This window comes from Pleurodeles waltl, chromosome 1_2, assembly GCF_031143425.1.
Source record: "Pleurodeles waltl isolate 20211129_DDA chromosome 1_2, aPleWal1.hap1.20221129, whole genome shotgun sequence".
NCBI classification, from domain to species: Eukaryota; Metazoa; Chordata; class Amphibia; order Caudata; family Salamandridae; genus Pleurodeles; species Pleurodeles waltl.
Window position 1 is genome coordinate 1,243,845,529 of NC_090437.1, and position 22,269 is coordinate 1,243,867,797.

The window sequence follows — 22,269 nt, forward strand, 5'->3', positions numbered from 1 at the left end:
AGTATCACAAGGGGCTTTGAACACCAGCATTGCCCCTTTGTTCTGAAGCAGTTGTAGCCTCGCAATCTCCGAGTTCTGGATGCCAAGATAAACGCTATTTGCATAAGTAATCTACTGCCAGATGACCGCTGCCATGATGGTCCTCAGTGCTTTAGTAGAAAGAAAAAGTTCTAGTTTCCTGATGGTCTGTAGAATAAAAACACACTTACGGCCTCAGCATTTGTTTGCGATTTTAATAAGAGCTGTTAGTCAACTGCTATTACTAAGGTTTTTGTGGCTGGCTTGGATAGTAGTAGCAGACCCATTTTACTGGGCTAGTAAAGAGTGGACCAAGATGCAGAGTTCCCATTAAAGACCTTTACTTCAGGATTTCTTCGTATTCAGCTGTTCGAAGCACACCACTCTGGGTTAAAATGTACTGTCACTGATTTAAAAGAAGCAGCCAATATATAGTTACACTTCACTATAGGTATATTCTGTTTATAGTCATAGTGTCAGTGTAACTGGAAAGTGTGACGTCTGACCTAAGAGTCTGTTATGAAGTAATGGTGAGAGGAAAGATGGGGGAAGGGTAATTTCATAAGGCCTGCTAAAACCAAATTAAATTCTGCGAAGGAATGTCTTATTGCCTCCTCCAGAAACCTCTTAATGGCTGAAATAGCAAAGTTCTGTGCCGTGTACATTCCCCTAATGTGTGCTACAATCACTTATAATTGCTCCCTTAAGGATAAGCAAAAGTCTCATGCCAGTTGACAGTGTATTTCCTTGTGACTCTGGACGGTAGTACTTGGATGCAAAGAACTGGCATTGTGTGTTCTGTTACAAATAGGTCTATTTGCAAAATAGAATAAAGTCTACCAAGGATGTTTAGTTATTTCCAAGAGTCGTTTCTACTCCTACTGAACTTTCTTTGAATGTCTTCTCCTGTTACTTGTTCTGCTAGCAGGAGAATGTTCCTTGCAAATGTACATTTGCAAATATTTTGGCTAGCTTTGAGAATAAGAGCGTGTTTCCCCCCTGTTTCTTTAGAACTTTGCAGTTCACTTGTCTGTCAGAATGTGAACTCTTTGTGTTCTGTTTAACTCTGAAAACCTTCTAGTGCCAGATAAATAGTCTTTCTCTAGGCAAATGATGTGCTTGTTTGCTTCCTGTGTAGACCACTTCTTGTCTCCCCTCCCCCAAAGTCTTGACCGGCCCTATATGTGTCCCCAGTCCACATGAAAAACATCTATTGTATTGTCTTCTGGTAAAGGTGTTGTCAGTGGCCTCCTTTTCATCATATTTGCTTTGTTCCACCTGTTCATCTGTTGCTGACCTTGTTTGTTACAATGAGAAAATTCCAATAAATAATAATAAAGATATGAATTTTGCAAGAATTAACTTAAAAATACGGTTCCTTGAAGTAGTTAGCTTCATCTGTGTCTATCACAGCATTGTGAACAACAAATCCAGCAGTATAGGCAGGTCGCGGACCAGCTATTGTGTTGGGAAGACCGGCAAAACAGTATCTTGGAAATGGAGGAAGTTGTGATCCTCAAGATGAGATCCAGAGTGCAGCATCGCAGGCGACGGTTCTGGAGGTCCATGTGGGGGGGTCGTCAGGCCCTTGGAGTCACATGCATTGCAGATCGAACTCCGGGCTGATGACAAATTCAGGAGCGCTAGCGTGGATGGCATTGGGGCTGCAAAGCGGGACAGTGCGGTGCCCACAGGTCACGGAGCAGGCAGCAGCTCGGTGATAGCATCCTGCGGCATCAGTGAAACCAGAGCTGTAGTGTGAAGCATGGTGGTGCGACGTGCGGTGTCTCCAGGTGACGGTGCATGCAGCGTCATCATATTTGCTGAAGTGCTGTTGGCGGTAGGCCCAAGGTTGCACTGCGGCACGTGGCGGGCTTCGTGCGGCATCCACGGGTCACGGTGCAGACCATGGCATCTGTTGACGACACTGGAGTTAATGCTGCTGGTGTTGGTGTTTGCGGGTTGCGGCGCCGGTAACAGCGTGGAGTGTCGTCGTGGATGCCAAGGCTGCTGTGTGAGCAAGGTGATGCAGAGTGTGGGGCCCACAAATCACGGTGCAAGCAGTGACTCCGTGATGGCGTCAGGTGGAGGACAGGGTTGCTGTTCGTGGGGCACGGCTCCATGTGGCATCATCAGGTCACTGTGCAGGCAGCGGCGTGGTGGTGGTTTTTCTTCTGATGCAGAACAGAACACACAGTTCCCAGTGCTATAGGCTGATTAATTGACGTCTTTGATATCCCTGAGACTTCCAACAGGAGGGAAGCTCTACTCCAAGCCGTTGGCGAAACCTCACAAGCAGGATACAGCGCAAAGTCAAAACTTTGCCTTCTTTAAGACAGAAGCAGCAACTGCAGGCCAACCCAGCAAAACACACAGCAAAGGGGCAGTACTCCTCCTCCAGCACTTCTTGGCAGAGGTTCCTCTTGTTCCAGAAGTGTTCTAAAAAAAATCTGGGATTCTGGGTCCACTACTAATAGCCAGTTCTGCCTTTTGACGTAGGCAAATTTCAAAGGAAAGTCTCTGTTGTTGACAAGACCCTGCCTTGCCCGGGCCTGACCCCAGACGCCCAGGAGGTCCGAGACTGCATTGTGTGAGGGCAGGCACAGTCCTTTCAGATGTAAGTGTCGCCTCCTCCCTCTAGCCCAGGGTATGCAGGCTACACTCCAGCTCCATTTGTGTCACTGTCTTTAGGGAATTCACAACAGCCCATCTGTCAGTCTGACCCAGATGTGCAGTACACAAGCAGGCAGAGGCACAGAATGGTTTAAGCAAGAAAATGCCCACTTTCTAAAAGTGGCATTTTCAAACTGACTGTCTAAAAACCAACTTTACCAAAAGATGTATTTTTAATTTGTGATTTCAGAGACCCCAAACGGCATATTTCTATCTGCTCCCAATGGGGAAGCCCCCATGTTAACCGATGAGAGAGATAGGCCTTGCCATAGTGAAAACTGAATTTGGCAATGTTTCACTATCCGGACATGTAAAACACACCAGTACATGTCTTGCCTTCTAAATACACTGGACCCTGCTACATAGGGTCTACCTTAGGGGTGACTTAAATGTTGTAAAAGTAAAAAGTTTGGGCCTGGCAAGTGGGTACACTTGCCAGGTAGAATTGGCAGTTTAAAACTGCACAGAGACACTGCAGTGGCAGGTCTGAGACATGTTTACAGGGCTACTCGTGGGTGGCACATTCAGTGCTGCAGACCCACTAGTAGCATTTGATTTGCAGGCCCTGAGCACCTGTGATACTGGATTTTTAGGTTTTAAAGAGCCCCTCCCCTCCGTCCGCCCCTTCTTACGGGTAGAAAGTACTTGGGATGGTGGCATTATAGTGTGAGTTTGAGGGATGTGAGACTGATCCCTGAGAAACCTTACTACTTGTCCTGCCCCTACTTCCGAAAACTGTATTTTTCTTCTGAGGTTGTTGCCTTTGTGTAGCCTGGATGAAATGACTTACTGCAGGTTGCCCCTTAACTTGAGGCGTGTAAAGTATTCTCCTCTTTTGTCCGTAATACTGCCCCCTTTTAAAGTAGACTTTTATATTTGCATAGCCCACATGTCCTTAGTCATATCATTGCCTTTTTTTTTTTCATGCTTTTCGGTCTGTTCAACTAATGAGCTGAACGGGGGTGTGCATATGTGGCATTTCAAAGATGTGTTTTTGCTTTAATTTTAAGTGGCAACCTATGGTTGTCGTTAGGTATAAAATGGTGGTGACTGGTCCCTGTTTACCTCGTGCTTGTTTTGATTTACTTATCACTGACAACAGTGATACGTGCGGTGTTCTGTGCTAGTGCCCCAACTACCATTTTTGTAGATCATTTGTTGATTTTTTTTTTTAATTTTTTTTATTTCATTTTATTTTTTTAGTCTAATAGTGGCAGTTAATTTTTCCAATAGTTATGGGAAGTTCAGCTTTTTGCAAAGTGTGTGGACTTTGCACAACCTGCAACATTGTCTGCGTTAAAAAGTGGGGAAATTTTCTAGTACATTACTTCCTTTTTGCATGTGTTTCTTTTTTGTTTGTTGACAAAACTTAAAACTTTTCCAAAACATGATTAGAACCAAATTGGGCCCTTCTTTTTTTCACAGTATGACTGTTTTCTTATCAAAATTCATTCTCTTAAACCTATATGGGTGCTGAGTAGGCCATACATTCCTCCTATTGAAACCTACATACTGAATGTTTACTAAGTATTGCAAAGTCTAAAATTAACATTTGTTTTTTCAGGTATAGTGTCCAGATCAGGTACTCTTACGTATGAAGCCGTCCACCAGACAACTCAAGTCGGATTAGGACAGTCTCTTTGTGTTGGTGCGTATGTTTTAAAGTGAATTAGTGCCTAATGTAAAATATTGGCAGTTGATCTGTTTCAGAATTTGTATACCAATACATGTGTACACTTCATGTAGACCTATTGTAGTTTGCTAATCGGTGAATACTTAGGAAAACTTGATCATGGAGTATGCATTCTTACCATATTGTCTCCAAGCACATGTCTGATGTTCATTACGGTTTTATCGGATAAACTGTTTCAGCAGTTAGTGGCTCTTTTGTGAGCAGAAGAGGATAGTTTTCAACTATTTCATAACAAGGTTGTATGGAATCCTTTCTTTCTCTTTTGAGTGCCTAGGGTATGAATGAAGGTGTGTAATTACCTTCAGTAACGTTACAGACTTGAGAAACGTCTATTGGAGTTAAGACATCAGCATCTAAGAGCAGTGATTTTCAGTGTATTAATTGAATCACAATCCCTTTTAAAGGAATTTGTTCATTAAACTAATACAGTTTAATTTAATGAGACCATTGGATAATTACCTCTAACAATTTAAAAAACAAAAAAAACATAATGTATTAACTGCCTTACCTTTTCAAACAAAGCAGGACATCATCGTCGTGAGGGTATGAGAGACTTAGTGGGTTACTATTTGAGACGAACTGGTGACTCCTTAAACACAAAAATATATTGTTTGGGTACCATTTTAGTGTTTTAAAACTCTAAATGTAGTTTTCTGGTAAAAGACACAAACTACTCATGAATTTGTTTCCAAAATATAATTTTAACAGAGTAATGTGCTAGGATTCCACAGTAAATTCGAACCTCAAATCTGTCGTTCTTCCACACCCCTGCTCCGAAATTTAAAGAAACTGGTTGCATTTTGAATGGTTCTGCATCTCAAATCAGTAGTAGTTCAGTGTGCAGCTGGTAGCAGTCTGCAGCCTTTTCGTGGTACACCATTTCAGTTATTTGAGGTTTGAGAAGGATAACCATGGGTATGCAGTTGTTTATTGCTTTACCAGAATGTTACCTCGCATTATTTTTTGTACATGCAGTCAGTTGGAAGCTAGTGGAGCAAGCATACTGGTCAGTTAACAAATTTAAATTTTCTGTTTTTAGTCATACTAAGAGTGATTGACTATTTTTCCTAATAAAATTGTTTCTTTTCAGGTATTGGAGGAGATCCCTTCAATGGAACAAATTTTATTGATTGTCTCGATGTCTTTCTGAAAGATCCACATACAGAGGGAATTATATTGATAGGTGAAATAGGTGGCAGTGCTGAAGAAAATGCTGCAGAATTTTTGAAAGAACACAACTCCGTAAGTGCATTGAAAGACCTAGTTCCAATTAACTATTTGTCTGTCTCACACAATTTGCATTGTGATCACAATCTGATAGAGACTCCTAGTTGTAGATTGTTTACCTTAGAATTTCCCCCAGATGTCAGTCTGAATCTGGAGATTTTTCTTGAGTAGTACTCCTGCGCGCTGTTAGGTGGCGGCGTCTCCGCGTTTGTCGTTGATATCGTGCGCACCTGATGCAGGACCTATATGGGCGCCACCCTGCGCTGACATCAGTTCTTTTCTTTTCACGCATGATCCAAAGAGAGCTATCCCTCAGTAACTTTTTTACTGGTCATTTGTAATGTGCCCTGAGGAAGTTACACAACCATATTTGGGTCTTCGTTGGACCTGGCCCTTTTTGCAGGGTCATCCCTAAACTTTTTGCCTCCTTCCTCCTATTTTTTTCTGACTCATGCTGTTGGCTGTAGGACTCTGAGCACTTTACCATTGTTGATAAGTGCTAAAGTGCAGGTGCTCTCCCTTCTAAAGTTGATATGATTGCCTTACACCTAATTGGCACATTTAATTGACCTGTAAGTCCCCTTTACAGTGTTATCCCTATACCTAGGGCCTGTAAATTAAACGCTACTGGTGGGCCTGCAGTGCTGCTTGCACCACTCACAGAAGTAGCCTTTCAAACCAGTCTCAGGCCTGCTAGTGCAGTTTACCTGCAACAGGGACCTGACATCTAAATTTACTTGCCAGGCCCCGAACTCTCCTTTTTATTACATGTAAGTCACCCCTACGGTAGGCGCTAGGTAGCCCTGCGGGCAGAGTGCTATGTATGTAGAAGGCAGGACATGTGCCTGGATGTGTGGCCTGTCCTGGTAGTGACAAACAGCCTGCTTGGTTTGTCACTGCTGTGAATGCCGCCTTGCTCATAGGATTGCATTGGAAATGCCCTGCCTTGTGACTAGGGGGGTATTGTCTGATTTATGAAGGGTAGCGTAGGCATGTTTGGTGTGGGTGTAATGGTAGCGAGAAATGCTGCTTACTGGAGTAGGTGGATTTTTTATTACCATTATAGGAATGCCACTTCTAGGAAGTGAGCATTTCTCTGTGCTTATTACTGTAGTGTTTAGCAGCTTGACTCTAATCCACGTCTGGGGCAGAATGACAGCTGGACTTTGTGCATACTTTTCAGACAGCCTGTACACAGAGAGGGTGGTGGTGTCACAGAGGTGCATCTGCATTTTGAATGGTCTTCCAGGCTGGGAGAAGGGGAGGCGGGGCACACCTGCATTAGTATTTGTAAAAGCTGTGCCCTGGCCTCACACAAAGGGCTTGTTTCCCTCAAACTTATGTCAGAAGCCTGTGCTGGAGGAGAGAGTGGACACTCGTAGAAGCAGTTGTAACTGGTTTGAATCTCTTCTCCGCCTCCTTTTGAGTGCTTTGCAAAACTGAGTACAAGTACAGGGGATTTTCCACATGTAAGACGCACAAGAAACATCTTAAGGAAATGGACACAGAAAGTGGTGGAGGTACTCACCAGGAACAGCCTTGGACTGCTGCTGCTGTGCTGACCAGTGACCTGCTGGAGCACTAGGAGAAACTGCCACTGACTGCATCCCCTTTGTACTGGCCTGTTGCTGGGCCCTACTGCCCTGTGCTTCACTTGTATTCTCTAGGGGCTGGGTGCTGTGGCCCCTGCCCCATACATTTATTTTATATTTCAGCACAAAGGAGCGCTTTGCCTGGGTTGCAGCTGCGCATGAGGAGTGCTGTACTTTAGCCCCCTAGCGCCTTGAAAGCACCTTTTATTTGTTTAGCACCTTGAGAGTGATTCTTAAATCCTGCTGCCAGAAAAAATCACCCGACCCGGGCAGCTCGTATTTTCCGAGTGCGCTGTGTTTTGTGCCTCCAGGGCACGAGGAAATAAATCCTGGAGCGAGTACGCTTCCAGAGGTTCCTCGGCGCAAGCCGTGCGGAGAATTGCGCACCCGAGGCGCCGACAGGCCCTTCTTTTTTGGTCTAAATTCACTACTGCAGCCCAGGAGAACTGCAGCGAGGCCCGCGCGCCTTGTCTGGTGCAGGCGCTTCACAGGCGGGGAGGAGGCCTCCTTCACTCCACCGGGCCCCATCCAGTGTGCATAACGCAGGCGGGGTGGAAGCCTCCTTGGAGCCCCCCAAGCTCCACCGGGCCCCCATATCTGATACCGCAGGCCGGGTGGAAGCCTCATCGGAGGCCCCCCTTGCCGCTGGGCCCCCTTCTTTATGTTTTTGGATCACGGGCGGGGTAGTGACCTATCCATAGGTGCCACCAACCCCCCAACCCCCAAAAAAAGGGTTCAGAGGACATTTAGGCAGGCCGGTGTGCTGACCCTCCACGGAGGTCTCCAGCCCTGCCATAATTAACCCCACATCGCCGCAGGGCAGAAACTGGGGCAGAGGAGATCCACAGTTGGGACACGGACTTCCACGTTTTGCCCACGTTGTTTTCTGGTAATGTGGCATTTCAGGCTTTTATGTTGACATCTTCTCATGGTTATGGTAATATGGGCATTTTTGGGGAGAATGATCATCTACCATTTGGGAATGTTCCATGCTACGCATAATTTCAGAAATGATGTCTGGGCATGTGGAATATGTGTTTTACTACGACCCATGCATTTATGAGGATATGTTCTCATGACTTTCCATGTGTTTTCTGATGTTCTTTTATGGGCATTTATATTTATTATGACATGGGCATTTCTTTTACTAATGTTTACCTGACTACTGCTTATGTTGAAAGATAACCAGCAACCTATGTGTTTTATGTGACTACTGCTGGCTTTCACAGAGGAATAGTACTGTGTAATGTTCTGACAACTGCTTGGGCAACAGGGTATTACTGACATGTTGTGTTTGGTCTAATGATGTGTACAATACATTTTATTTTTATATAACTTGGTGGTGTGTTTCCTTTGTTGTGCGGATAGTGTGTCACGTGTTTTGTGTGTGTTGTGCAAGTGTTTTACACATTGTCTCTAGGATATGCCTTACTGCTCCTACCAAGCTACTGTGGGGGTGAGCAGGGGTTATCTTGGGTGTGTAACTCCCTCGCCATGACTAGAGTGGGTGGGTTCTGCCTGGCTTGGGTGCCTACCCTAGCCAACCAGAAACCATATTTCTACCAGTCTTGTACAGAAGACTCCTCAAGACCTGGCTCTTTGACCAGTAGCAGCTGTCCAACACCCCCCCCCCCCCCCAACACACACACACCCCCAGCGCCTTGAAACCCTAACTGGTATGTAGTGCGCTTTATAAATATACTGATTGATTGATTGATTGTACCAAAAAGTGTGTTGGCAGACAATACAGTGTGGAGATGTTAATATCATTTAGTTTGGCACATCTACAATGAGACAGAACGTCATACATACTTGGGACATGAAGAAAATGATTGTTCAGACCGTGGTTGAAGTTGGGCGAAAATATTAATGCACTGATTATGTACAAGAGAGAAGACACAATTGGTAAAAAAATTGTTTTCTCAAGTTAGAAGGGACACAATTACTATTGTCACATATATATTTTTGCATTAGAGTTTTTCTAAAACGTTGTGTAGATTGATACGCATCATGCCCATGTCTCTCGTTAGTCCTCCTACTGTTTTTAAGTGTGGTGAGATGTTGGTTACAATTGTGATTTGGTTGTTTTATGTGTGGTTACATGAGTGGATGGAGTATGACTTTACATTTTTAGTATAATAGTTTAGGCAACTGTTGGTAGGGGTGTGATTTTTTTGTTTGTTGAATAAATGGCATTTTTAGCAATATTTTTTGCATTATCATGTATTAATGTCTTGGATGAGAAGAAAATAAGTATTTGAAAAAATATACAAAATGAAATTAAATGGATTATTTGTTTACCAACTGTTTGGCTCAACATATTTGTATTATGTGTTGAGTGTTTGAATCATGCAACATTTAAAATTGAAGGGGTTGGCGGGTATGGTTTCGTTTACATTGACCAAAAATGTCACAAACACACCTAATTGATCAACAGTTCTTTACCTCACAGTATTTGCCTATCATCAAACATCCTTAAGTTAACGTAAGTGGCAGGTTGTGATAGTAAATCTGATCACCTGCTGAAAGTGAAAAATAATGGGCATTATTAAATTATCCGCTCTACTGTTCTAAATAAACCTGAAATAGTTGTATTGTGTTCAGCCATGCACCGTGTATTGACGTCTGCAAGTTTTCTCATACTTTATTCCGATATCACCTGTAATTGAACCTTCCCAGAATCAGGTGTAGAGCAACCTGGCCCAACTAACCAGAAAACCTAAAAACAATCGCCATTATTATTCTGTGTTTGTACCAAATTAAGTTCAGTAGTATCATTAAGCATGTCCCAATTATAACATAACATGTGTATTTGTAAAGCGCACGTTCACCTGTAGGCATCTTAACACTAAATAACAGATGTTTATTGTTACCCAACTCAATGGTACTCATTTTATCGACCTCAGAATTTTGGATGAAAGGCTGAGTGAACCTGACGGGATTTGAACCTGTGACCATGAGGTCAGACACAGGCCCCTACAGTGGACGCATTAGTCCACTAAGCCACGAGACCCGGATCAAATTATCAACCCTTTAAGAATGAACTAAGGCTGCTAACAGCCATAATGAGGTCCATTTCAAAAGTGTTTAAGGCTTGTTGGAAATGGACCTTTATGCAGGGTTATCCATAAACGTTTTGCCTTTCTCCTCCTATTTTTTATTGACCCTCTTTTTGTTGGCTTTAGTACTTTGGGCATTTTATCACGGCTAAACAGTGTTGAAGTGCTTGTGCTCTCTCCTCTAAAACTTGGTATAATTGGCTTACACCTGTTTGGTTTATTTCATTTTACCAGTGAGTCCCTTGTAAAATGGTATATCATATACCCATGCCTTGTAAATTAAATGCTATTAGTGGGCCTGCAGCGCTGATTGTGCCACCCACAGAAGTAGCATTTCAAACTTGTCTCAGGCCTGCCACTGGAGGGCCTGCATGTGCAGTTTACTGCCACACTGTCTTGGCAAGTCAAACTAATTGCCAAGGCCTAAACTCCCCTTTGATTTCACCTAGGTCACCCCTAAGATAGGCCCTAGGTAGCCCTACGGGCAGGGTGCTGTGTAAGTAAGGTTGGGCATGTACCCTTATATTTTACATGTCCTTCTTCTGACAAAAAGCCTATTTCATTTTTTACTACTGTGACTGATGCTCCTCTCATAGATTAGCAGTGGGAAATCCCTTATATATGTTTGTGATCATTTTTGATCTGGAAGGAGTGGCTTGGTCATGTTTGGTATGTTTGGAATGGTAGTTGGAAATCCTGCTTACTGGTGTAGGTGGAGTTTATATTACTTAAAAAAAAAAAAAAGTCACTTTTAAAAAGTCTGTATTTCTCTGTGCTTATAACTCAATCCTTTGCAGTCTGACTCCAATCAATGTCTAGGACAGAGTGGCAACTCCACTTGTTGCATACTTTCCAAACAGGCTTAATTACCCTCTAATTATGTCTGGAGCCAGGGCTGGGTTGTAAGGGGTTGTGGTAACACTTGAAAGGTTTCCTTTGAAGTCACGCCCTGAACAAAGACACTTTGGAGTATAGTTACAGGGTCTTTGGCCCTATGAGTTTCAGAGCACTTTTGGAAGTAGGACTGAACCTATGTCAAATAAACCTCTGCTCTACACCAGGTGACTAATCTGGACTGCCCTTCTATTGTTGCCCTGCTGCCTGCTGGGTGGCTGTAAGGACTCACTGGATTGCTTTTCTTTTGGTGTCCTGCTCTCAGCTGCTCCCTGACTTTGGTTTGCAGAGAACTGCTAATTAGTAAGAAGAAACTGACACCAGGACTACTTGCCTTATGTGCTGGCCTGCCACTTCCCTCAGAGTCCCCATGCTGTGGGGTTCTGAGGCTGACACTTCATATAATTTCAAAGGTGATGCAGCGAGAGCCCTTCGTTCTTTCTTTCTTGCCTCAAATACAAAGTGAGCGCGTTCTCCCCCAGCGCGTACAGAGCACAAGTTGGTAACAATACTGGACCGCCTGGCAAAGCTTCCCCCCCCCCCCCTTCCCTTTCAGCACAGTGACTAACAGCACCTACCCCCCCCCCCCAACCCAGTGAAGAATGAGTTACAGGTTGTGCTAGGGAGAGTGTTTGAAGTTAGACCAGTAAGCAAGGTCTGTGCCAAGAACTGCGGGTCGCCAAACTGACTTGTGCCAGTGCAGGCCCCAGCCTGCAAGCTTCCTTTATCGATGAGGACAGACCTTGGAGTGTGCCCTGACACCCGCATTCCTGTTCGGAACCGTGAGTGACTGCGCCTAGCAGTCAGAAACCCTCTGAGGGGCCCCACCAGTGGTCTTTCGGGCTTGATTCAGTGCTGCTCTACAAGGATTCCCTCAGCACAGCCCTCTTCATCAGCGGCACAGGACGACTGACATTGGAGGCACCTAAGTCCGTCCCCAGCACGAGAGGCCTAATGCGGCACAGGCGGCCCAAGAGCACTGCCGAGCACAGTGAGCTCAGCCACAGATATTAGTGGACCTAACTGTTTCTGTCACCGCTGTGACTCTTCGAGACGTCAAGTGCTGTGGGAGGGCTTGTGCTGCAGGTATAAGCCGGCGAGCTTCCCTTTCCTACAGGTAGGTTCCCTAAGGTCACGGACACCCCCTGCCGCGTTCTAGGTACTACTGGAGGGGGGTTGACCAGAAGAAAAGATATGTCGGCCCCAACAGTTTCACTTGCGGGCAACTGCATTAGTCCAGGGCGTGGAGGATACTGAATGAGGTCTCCCTGCGTGCCGCTGCAGTTGTACCCCCCCCTTTTTGTGGACACACTGTAACTTGAGGAACTTGCTCATCCGGCACCAGGCACCCAGAATGGGCCAAAATCAATGAAGGCTGTCTTACCAGGTAATCCCGACTTTTGTCCTTAGGGGGGTTTCCAAATACTGTGTCCCGTATAATAGGCACGCTGGGGTCCCTGTAACCTACACGTTTATGCCTGAAATTCCATTCACTCAGCAGGGTTTGCCGAATCCACCATAGCCTGTCCATTAGGAGTGCAGGGGATCTGCACCCTATGGTTGTGTAGTACGATTGGTGCAAGGGTGTTGGATTTAATAAAATATCTTCTTGTCCATGGGACAGGTTGATTCATAAATCCACTCGTCCTGTAACAAATTCCACTTGTCCCTTTGCTGCCATGTAGTTCCATGTATGGCAGCAATCTCATTATATAAGGGCTCTGATAATAGCCTCGCTCATTATGCCAGGGCTCATACTATAGTAGGGTTTGAATACAAGCGAATTCCTTATATTGCCTCCTTTCCACATAATGAGGTTGTAAGTAGTAGTAAGCAATAGTTCCATGTTTGGAATGCCCTTTTGAGTCTGTGGAAACCTATGAACTTGCATGTTTTAGGGGGTTTTACCAGCTCTTCTCTAATTGTTTTCTATACTGAGATTGCTTGAACATTTATTCCTGACAGTTGGGGAAAAAACTAATTGCAGGGACTGTGAATTTATGAATGCTCAACAGATTTTCTCATGAGCAATTCTGGGCCTACATATTTGCTTCAGCTAAAATGTAGTTCACAAATATTTTCTCTGAATACCATTTCCTGGCCTACTGTTATTTAATCTTGATAATTTATGAGTTGTAAATCTGCACTAATGCAAAGACATATACCGTGGGTGCACTTTTGTGACTTCCTTTAAGAATTGTGCCCCTAATTAGGTCTTGTGTTAACCAAGACCTTTTGTTTTTATTATATTTCTTTTTCTTTCTCTGTCTATTGACTGGCTTTACTATGAGGGACAACATTGTGCTCATTTGCAAGGAGCATGTCGTCACACAAAGTAGTTTTACCAGAAACTACTGTAGCTGTGTGTGCTTTTTGAGACTAAAAAATAGTTTTGCCTTTGCCAATGTTTGTTATAATAGTGAGGGCCACAACAATTAAGTTTTACAATAACCATGTCAAAATAAGACACACATTAACAAAACGAACAGGCTGACGACCAATGTCGAACCTGCTGACTTTGACAATGGTTGTTTGTTTTCATGTTTCCCATAATCTTAGTGAAACTGGTTACACTGATTATTCCATTATAAATATGTTTTTTTTTAAATACTAGCATGCATCAACACATTTCACTAAATAATGCTTCAAAGAAATGGAATCTAAAATTTCACAGCAACTTAGCAAAACGTTTTTTTTTCCCTCATTGCATTTTTTTTTTATGAGCGTTTTGATTTTCAAATCAAAGAATCTTCAATATTGCTTTCAAGCTTCTGCTAATATTTGCACCTAATCAGAGAGCATTTTGGGAGCGTACATAGCCTCATATTATTCAACTTTGAAAATGTGTGTATATATTTTCATACTGGAACTACTATTAGGGCTGTCTGAGCTTCCTAAATTTCCTTAGTTTGCGCTCACCTTAATATTGAAAGCTTTGCATTAATAAACCATAAATACAAGTTCAAACATCATTAACATATGGACCCAAATGTTACTCTTACTGTAGACAATGCCCTTCCCTGATCAATAATGTGGTACAGTAAACTGGCAGCGAAAGTGTTTGTGCTGCAGGGGGTTGGACCTACCTGTCTCCAGGACAAAATAAATATGAAAACTTGTTGCCTGTGACCCCAAACAATAGGTCTTGGGCGTCGAGCTATAGGAATTCCACACCCTTGTCCTGTATTTTTCTGAATAAGTTGCATCGCTTATAATGACTATGCCATACATGTTGTTTCACAACCTGTGAGCCTGCTTTCTTGCAAGGTATTCACTGTTGCCTGTCGGCCTGACCCTTCCCTTCTACAGAATGATGAGTACTATTTCAGTATTGGCATGAAATGTACCATCTTCCTAATTTGTCATTTTGTCTTGTTATGTATATTTATAATATAAGGACATATTTTTATATGATCCTGTGTAGAGTTTCTTTTGTGGTGTGTCTATTGTGTCACTAGTGTGAGTGTTAAGCAAATGCTTTACATATCACCTCTGGGGATAAGCCTGACTGCTCTGTACCAAGCTACCAGTGCGTGAGCACAAGTTATCTTTGGTATCCTACTTGCCCTGACTAGAGTGGTGGGTTCTGCCTCGCTTAGGTACATACCCCAGCCAACCAGAACTCAAAGCAGTGCTATGATGTTTACCTCTTATCTAAGGAATAAATGTAAGGAATAAAAAGGAAACCTCAGCAGGGTTAGCTAGTCTGAAATTGTAAGGAATAAAAAGGAAACCTCGGCAGGGTTAGATCGTCTGAAATAAGAAGCCAACGTAAAATAGATGTACAACAACATACGGTCATTTAGCTTCAGTGAACACAATGCCTTCATGGGTAAAACTGTGGATCAATGTAAAGCCATCCATGATCTGAGATGTCAAAGGCAAGTTTTGCAACTCTACTATCACGTTATTTGTAGAATAGAAGTAAGATTCAAAACACATTGCGTTAACGGGTAAAAATGATGTAAAAGTGCTAAGAGTGTTCAGTTGGTTGCCATATCATGTGAAAAAATGCAGCAACTCTAAAGTTGACTTAGTTGCATAGCCCAATACGCTTATACGACTTAAGCACCGAAAGAAACGTCCATAATTAACAGCCTGTCTGGTAGTGAGTATGGAAGAAAAACTTAGCTGTGTGCAGTTGGCAAGTCAGAAAAGTGCATATTAGCCAAAGGAATTATAACAACTTGAGATAGGGAAACGTTCCGCAATCTTGATGTGAAAAGTTAGGCATCTGCCGTTTATTGAGAGAGAAATGAAGTAAAGAAGCAACTAATGAAAACACATCTTTGAATCCACTACACCAAAATGTTAAACACACAAAGTCTATCTAAAAGGTGATAATTTCTGCAATGAGAAATAGACACGGTAGGCTTTGCTGTCCCTGTCCAGTAAAAGTAAACACATAAGCTTAGGCAAGGTAACAAAAAGTGCCGGTTATTTTTGGAGTAAGAGATGGTAGACCTGAGTCTGACATTGAAATATCAAAGAAAGCAAGGGACTTCCTGAGGAAACAATTATATCCTCCAAGTCATGTAGCCGACCGATTATTTGATCAAACTTACAAATTATTGAGCTATCCTTCAGGGCTTTTCAAATATGTGTTTACATTGACTAACAAATAGTCTATGTGACCCCCAATTAAGTATCTAGTGCATGTAAGTATAAATACCTCAAAAAACAGTAACATACAAACAGAAAAATGTACTCTCAAATTGCTTTGAAAATGACACCCTTACTTTTGGAAGAAGACATGCAAAGAATATTGTGACTATCGGGTTTGTTTAAATTGCTGGTAACACAATATCACTAAAAAGAACATCATTAAACAGAAAGCAGTCAGTTCAATCTCAGTGACGTTAGAAAGTCTTTTATCAAATCAGTAAACCTAAATAGTCAGAAAGAAGCTAAAAGTATTAATATTTGTTTGGACATCTTAATTTGATTGATGTTCTGCTTTTCAGTTACCTATAACCGTTGTACTGATATTTTTTTCTTTATAGTGTCTGATAATATAAATGGGTGTATGGTGTTTTATTTTCTGGTTTTGTTAGAACACTTCGTAATAAAACGTCTGTTCCAGGATTCCTTGTGCCTTATTAAATGATCGATATAACTTATTTTTTTCCCCCTAAATTGCAGCAGTAAATGTATAGTTATAAGAGTATATATATGTTTTGACTCAGATACCCCTCTGTAAACAGCACTGTGCCTTTCCTCCTTTGCCTAGCACTACTCCACTAGGGGTGCCTTCTCAGGGACCCAATTCAGTTTTCCTTTTGCCATAAAAATCTGTCTCTTGGGAAGATTGTTATGTAAAACAAAAAGTGTAACCGTTTATCATGACTTGCTAAAATAAGTACCATAATTTTAGTATACAAATAATGACACAAACTTATATGTTTATATTTTTAGATATTTTATCTAGCTGTGTCCTAGCTGCAAAATGTTGTGCAGCCCTTGAAGTAGACTATTTTTTACTGTAGCAGCATTTTGAACATGAGGTGGTGTACACATAACCACTGTAATTTGTGTGAATTCTGGTTAAGACTGGATTATAGAAATAAGGATGCTATAGTGCAAGGAAAGATTAATTTGTATAATTGTTTTTGACGCTTATATTATACATTTGATTTACATGTAATTTCAGGATCTACTCCGAATCTCACAATGCTTTGATGCAGTATCGGGGAGGCTGGAATTAAAAACCACATCCTCATGGACCATGATTCCGATCATAGGGCCCGATTCTTGAAGGTAAAGTTAGACCAAAAGTCTAACTTTACTACTTTTCGATATTCATAAAGGTAAAGTTAGACCAAAAGTCTAACTTTACTATTAGTAAAGTTGGTACCAAAAAGTAGCAAAGTTAGACTTTTGGTCTAACTTTACCATTGTGAATTGGGCCCACAGAACCTTCCCAGTCATCATTAAAACTCATGTCCCCAGCATCTGATCTTCATGTCTGCATGCTTGTTACATGATTTCCTTTCTGTTTAGCAGATGATCTTAGGAAATGATTTTCAAGCCAGTAGGCTATCTATATAGCAAAGGTCCCTAAAGTCTTAACATTTGAGCACCATCTCAGATTTTTAAATTCTTTTTTTTATAAAAGCATGGCTGCACAGTGATGTCTGAATTACTGTCAGCTGCAGATTTGTCAATGTTTTTTCACTTTTTTTTTTTGCAGTTTTTAGTGTTTTCATTTGTTTTTCTGTGTAGCCAAAATATTTAGGATATAGAATTGTTCTTATTATTCTTGTAATTATTATTAGTATTATTATTAGCAGTTAATCTGTTAAGGTAAGCGTTTCTTTTGGATCAGATGGTCAGGATAGTGAGTGGATCTTTTATTCGCTCAAATGAGAAACTGCAAAAGGTAGTCTGTCCTCAAATTTTAGCTTTCTCCCTGATTCTTATATCATAGGCATCAACCGAGAAATCTTATAATAAATCCACAGATGGAAATAGTTTTACCAACATTGAAACTCAAAATTTTGGGGTCCTTCCTACCTGTGAAATAAAGATTCTTTTTATGACTTCGCACATTGGTTAAGAGGCAAATGCTAGTAATCATGACCAGGCTCTGCGAATAAGTCGGCCTCTGTGGGAATGAGGGTGCCTATCAGGACTGGAGGGTCTAGCGTGGCAGTACACTCGAAAATAGCTTGTTTTTTCCCTAGGTAGCCAGGAACCACCTCTGGCATCTCTGCTTTGTGCTCCTAGAATGGAGCTGTTCAGTTACAAATCATATTGACTACCAAGTAATGTGCTTAAACTTAATATGGTTGAAAAATATATACATTTTTCCAGTGGTAAGACAAGTTGGAGACTGCAGAATGTATACTACCTGCGTTTTTACTATGTTGCATGCCAGAGAGCAGTTTTAAATAGTGGCTGCTAGGGTTGGTTACAACTCTTTAGAGTATGGTAAACATTGCCACATGTTTCAGGTATGAAGCCAACAAAACCAGCAGGTTGCTCAATGCCTTAAGTTATTGAAGGGAAGCTGCCAACAAAAAACTCTTTTGTGAATTAGTGACCCCCCCCGGGTAATTGCCATCATCCCAGGGGTCATTTTAGAGCCCTAAAGGGGGCTTGCTCTCAGAAGGCAGAGCTTCCAGATTCCATTTTGAGATTGCTCTTGGGGCTTGCCGTCAAAGGAATCCCTTATTCATGGCATATGAACCGGAGGCATACGTTGTCATTGCTGTTTCAGTGCTGTGTATTCTTTCATTAAAGCTGTTGTACAAGAGTATAAAACTGGTCTGTGCACAAGAGGCAGTGCCTTGTGCATGATGAGCAATACCCCCAGCAAATCACGGGTGTACTTTTAACATGCAAACCCAAATCAGTTAATGTTTGAAGCCAAAGCTTTTTCCTTTGTCAAGTCTTAAGTTTATGGAGCTGCAGGTTGGAGATGGTTACATTAGAAAATGCTAGCAAATGCCGTAGGAAGTTGACATTAAGAATAGCGTCGTTCTTGGATAGAAATATCAGCATATATGTTCAGTGGAGCCTCCACCTAAGACCTCATCAACCTGTTTCATGTAAATCTATGCAGATGACTTAAGAAAGGGTTGTACCTCAAGTACATCCTCCCTGTTGGCAGGAATATCCTCCCTGATAGCAGCATTATTATTCACAATTGGTGTTTGCCAGGCATTTCAGAATGCTTTCAGAATTAAATGTGCTTAAAATACTCGCAAGTGTATGCCCTTCTGTGATATCAAAGTCAAGTTTGTAGAAAAAGGAATTTTATGTTATTGAATCTTAGTTTATCTTTGAGCCATTTTACAGATTGTAAATGGTCAAACCACATTGTGAATTACTGTATTTTGTTTGTCTTGACAGGGTCCTGATGCCAAACCAGTTGTGTCCTTCATTGCAGGTCTGACTGCCCCTCCAGGCAGAAGGATGGGCCATGCCGGGGCCATCATTGCAGGTGGTAAAGGTGGTGCTAAGGAAAAAATCGCTGCTCTTCAGAGAGCTGGTGTTGTTGTCAGTATGTCTCCAGCTCAGCTGGGGAGCACTATGCACAAGGTACATTATAAAGATGTCACAATGTCTTCAACTGTTTTGATTAGATATGTGGTCAGAAATCCAAAATATAAAAATCCTGTGTTCCTCAGTAGTCCACAGGATAAAAAAATATCAGTTTCCTGTTTAAATCTGGAATTTGACATATTCTTAAAGGCTAATTTAATTTGTATTTTTTTTTTTCAATTTAACCAGTCTTTACATTTAAGTCAGTCATACTTTAAGTATGTGTTTGGTGTTCTGAAAGATTTTTGTAGACCTGGCTACTTCCTACATATAGTAGGTTACGTAGATTTGTTGCTAAATTAAATAAATGTATGTCCTCCAGCTAGAAAATGCTCAGCTTTTCTTATTTTGAGACAGTAAGTCTTACGTCTGTTGTAAGTCTGAATTCCCATTCTGTCCTAGTATTTGTGAGTGTGCGGAGCATTTAATAGACAAAAGGTCTTTGTTCAGAAGACAAGGTGGTTAGCTTCATTGTGAATGGTAATTCGGAGGACATTTAGCTTTGGAAGTGGTCTTCCACATGCCTCCAATTTTGTTCCCAGGATGACTTTTAGAATTTGATGTTGATGTTGGAGGTATTTGATAAATCGAGTGTTAGACCTAACCGTCTTAGTGTGGTCACCCCCCATCTTTTTGCCTAGCTCGCTCCATTTTTCTGACCCTGTTTATTGCTGGTTTTGGGACTCTGTGCACTTTACCACTGTTGTCCAGTGCTAAAGTGCATATGCTCTCCCCCCAGACATGGTAACATTGGTTCCTACCCTATTGGCATATTTAATTTACCTGTAAGTCCCTAGTTGTGCCGAGGGCCTGTAAATTAAATGCTACTAGTAGGCCTGCAGCGCTGATTGTGCCACCCACATAAGTAGCCCCTTAACCATGTCTCCGGCCTGCCATTGCAAGGCCTGTGTGTGCAGTTTCACTGCCATTTCGCCTTGACATTTAAAACTACTTCCCAAGAATTAAACTCAACTTTTTCTAAATATGTCACCCCTAAGGTAGGCCCTAGGTAACCGGTAGGACAGGGTGCTATGGAGGTAAAAGGCAGGACATGTACTTATTTGTTTTAGATTTCCTGGTAGTGAAAAACTCTTAAATTTGTTTTCCACTAAAGTTAGGCCTGCTCCTCAGACTAACATTAGAACTGACCTCATATACTCTTAAGTGGTAGATTCTGATCTGGAAGGAGCAGCCATATCTTGTTTGGTATTGTCAGAATGGTAATAGAAAAGTTGGATTTAATATTACTATTTTAGAAATACCACTTTTAGAAAGTGGACATTTCTGTGCACTTACTACAATCTGTGCCTTAAAGTCTGTCTTCAGTCCACATCTGGTCTGTGCTGGTTGACAGCTCCCCTTGTGCATTCCACCCAGACATCCACAAACACAGGACACTCAGTCACATCCGCATTCATCAGCATACTAGATAGGTCTTCCTGGGCAGGAAGGATGGAGGGGCTCACACTTACATTCTACGTTTCGCCTGTGGGATCGATGCAGCACCTGCTCCTCCCAGCGCATCAAGGACTTTCAACGCCTTGTCCCTGGGCGTCAAAATATCCCCATATCTCAGTGAGGAACCAACAGTGCGTACCTGAAAAACGACGCAACCCCTTGCAGCTCGTGAATAAACAACACTTCATCTGTGCCACACTGGAAAATCCAACACAACACCTTAAGTTTCACTCCCCTCCACTGCGGTCCCCGTGCATCATTATTTTTGACGCGTCCCAGGTACTGTGTGTTACAAAGAAACAACTGTTGATTTCTTAGTTTTGAGACTCTTAAGTCCTTTAAAAGTGATATTTCAACTTGTGTTTATTGGATCTTTGTCGTTTTTACCTTATTTTATTCGGATAGATATTATCTATTTGTCTAAACCTATGTGGTGTATTTTTGTGATGTTTTCACTGTTACTGTGATTTGCACAAATATGTTATACATTGCTTTCAAAGTTAAGCCTGACTGCTCAGTGTCAAGCTACCAGAGGGTGGGCACAGGATAATTTGGATTGTGTTACTTACCCTGACTAGGATCGTGGTCCCTATTTGGACAAGGCTGTATACATCTGCCAACTAGAGACCCCATTTCTAACATTGGTGAGAGTGAGGATAGGACTAGTGTTTTGTGCAGTGCCATACAATAGCTATGTGTACACTACATATCCACAGTTGAAGGTCAATCTGATTTGGTTTCTTTTTGCTGTACTTTCCCTTCTTGACATTCTTTATTCAATCCTATACATCATGTCTCTGGCTGGGTCCACAAGTGGAGCTTGGGTAGTTTGACCTGGCTAAGCTGGAGTGATACACCTTTAACCAGCTGAAGGGCTTTTGCAACGGAATGGGGGTACCTACCCGTGAAGCCTCCAAGAAGGAAGAGTACCAAAAGGCACTGAGTGTCTGGGCAGAAGCCCACTCACAAGAGCATGATGTGTTGGGGGAGCAGGTGGATGGCTCTCCTGAGGAGCTGCCAACAGCAGTGGGGGGTGACACCCCTGCTAAACCAGGGGGCAGTGTCTCAAGCCACAGCCTGACTGTAGAGGAAAGGAGAGAGAATTCAGGCCAAAGTTGGCAAAATTAAAAATGGAGGCAGAGGAAAGGATGTCTGAAAGAGCCCTGAACAGACACTAAAAAAGCTGGACCTCAAGGCTAGGCAGTCAGTCCAGCAGTGATGGTAGCAGCACACGTACAGTACCTGATGGAGACAAAAAGGTTCATGTACCCTAAGATTTGTGCCAAGTAATGTGGTGGGAGAATGCATTGACAAGAGGTTTTCTGCTAATTAATCTGCACTGAGGGCACAAGTGGTTCCTGTAGAGCACTGCAGGGCGGGCCTGTGGAAACACGTGCCAATACTTGAGAGGGATACACTTTTGACATTAGAGGCTGGGGACCAGAACAAGTACACTCCCATTAAAACCATTTCGATTGCCAAATTTGGACTGATCCCTGAGAAGTATCCCCAAGATTCAGGGACAGTAGCAAACTCCTCAGCCAATTATGGGTAGATTTGGTTGATTTTTCCAGTAAGGCACTGAATGGCTAGGTGTGGGACAACAAAG

General features: G+C 42.3%; 1 protein-coding gene across 1 annotated transcript in view; it reads left to right on the forward strand.

Moving 5' to 3' along the window:
• Nucleotides 1-22,269, forward strand: part of SUCLG1 (succinate-CoA ligase GDP/ADP-forming subunit alpha) — an 84,618-nt gene that overhangs the window by 43,177 nt on the left and 19,172 nt on the right. The window contains exons 6-8 of the mRNA XM_069204645.1: nucleotides 4,256-4,339; nucleotides 5,475-5,626; nucleotides 19,011-19,199. Coding sequence (XP_069060746.1) covers nucleotides 4,256-4,339; nucleotides 5,475-5,626; nucleotides 19,011-19,199 — 425 coding nt within the window. The remainder of the gene's footprint in view (nucleotides 1-4,255; nucleotides 4,340-5,474; nucleotides 5,627-19,010; nucleotides 19,200-22,269) is intronic.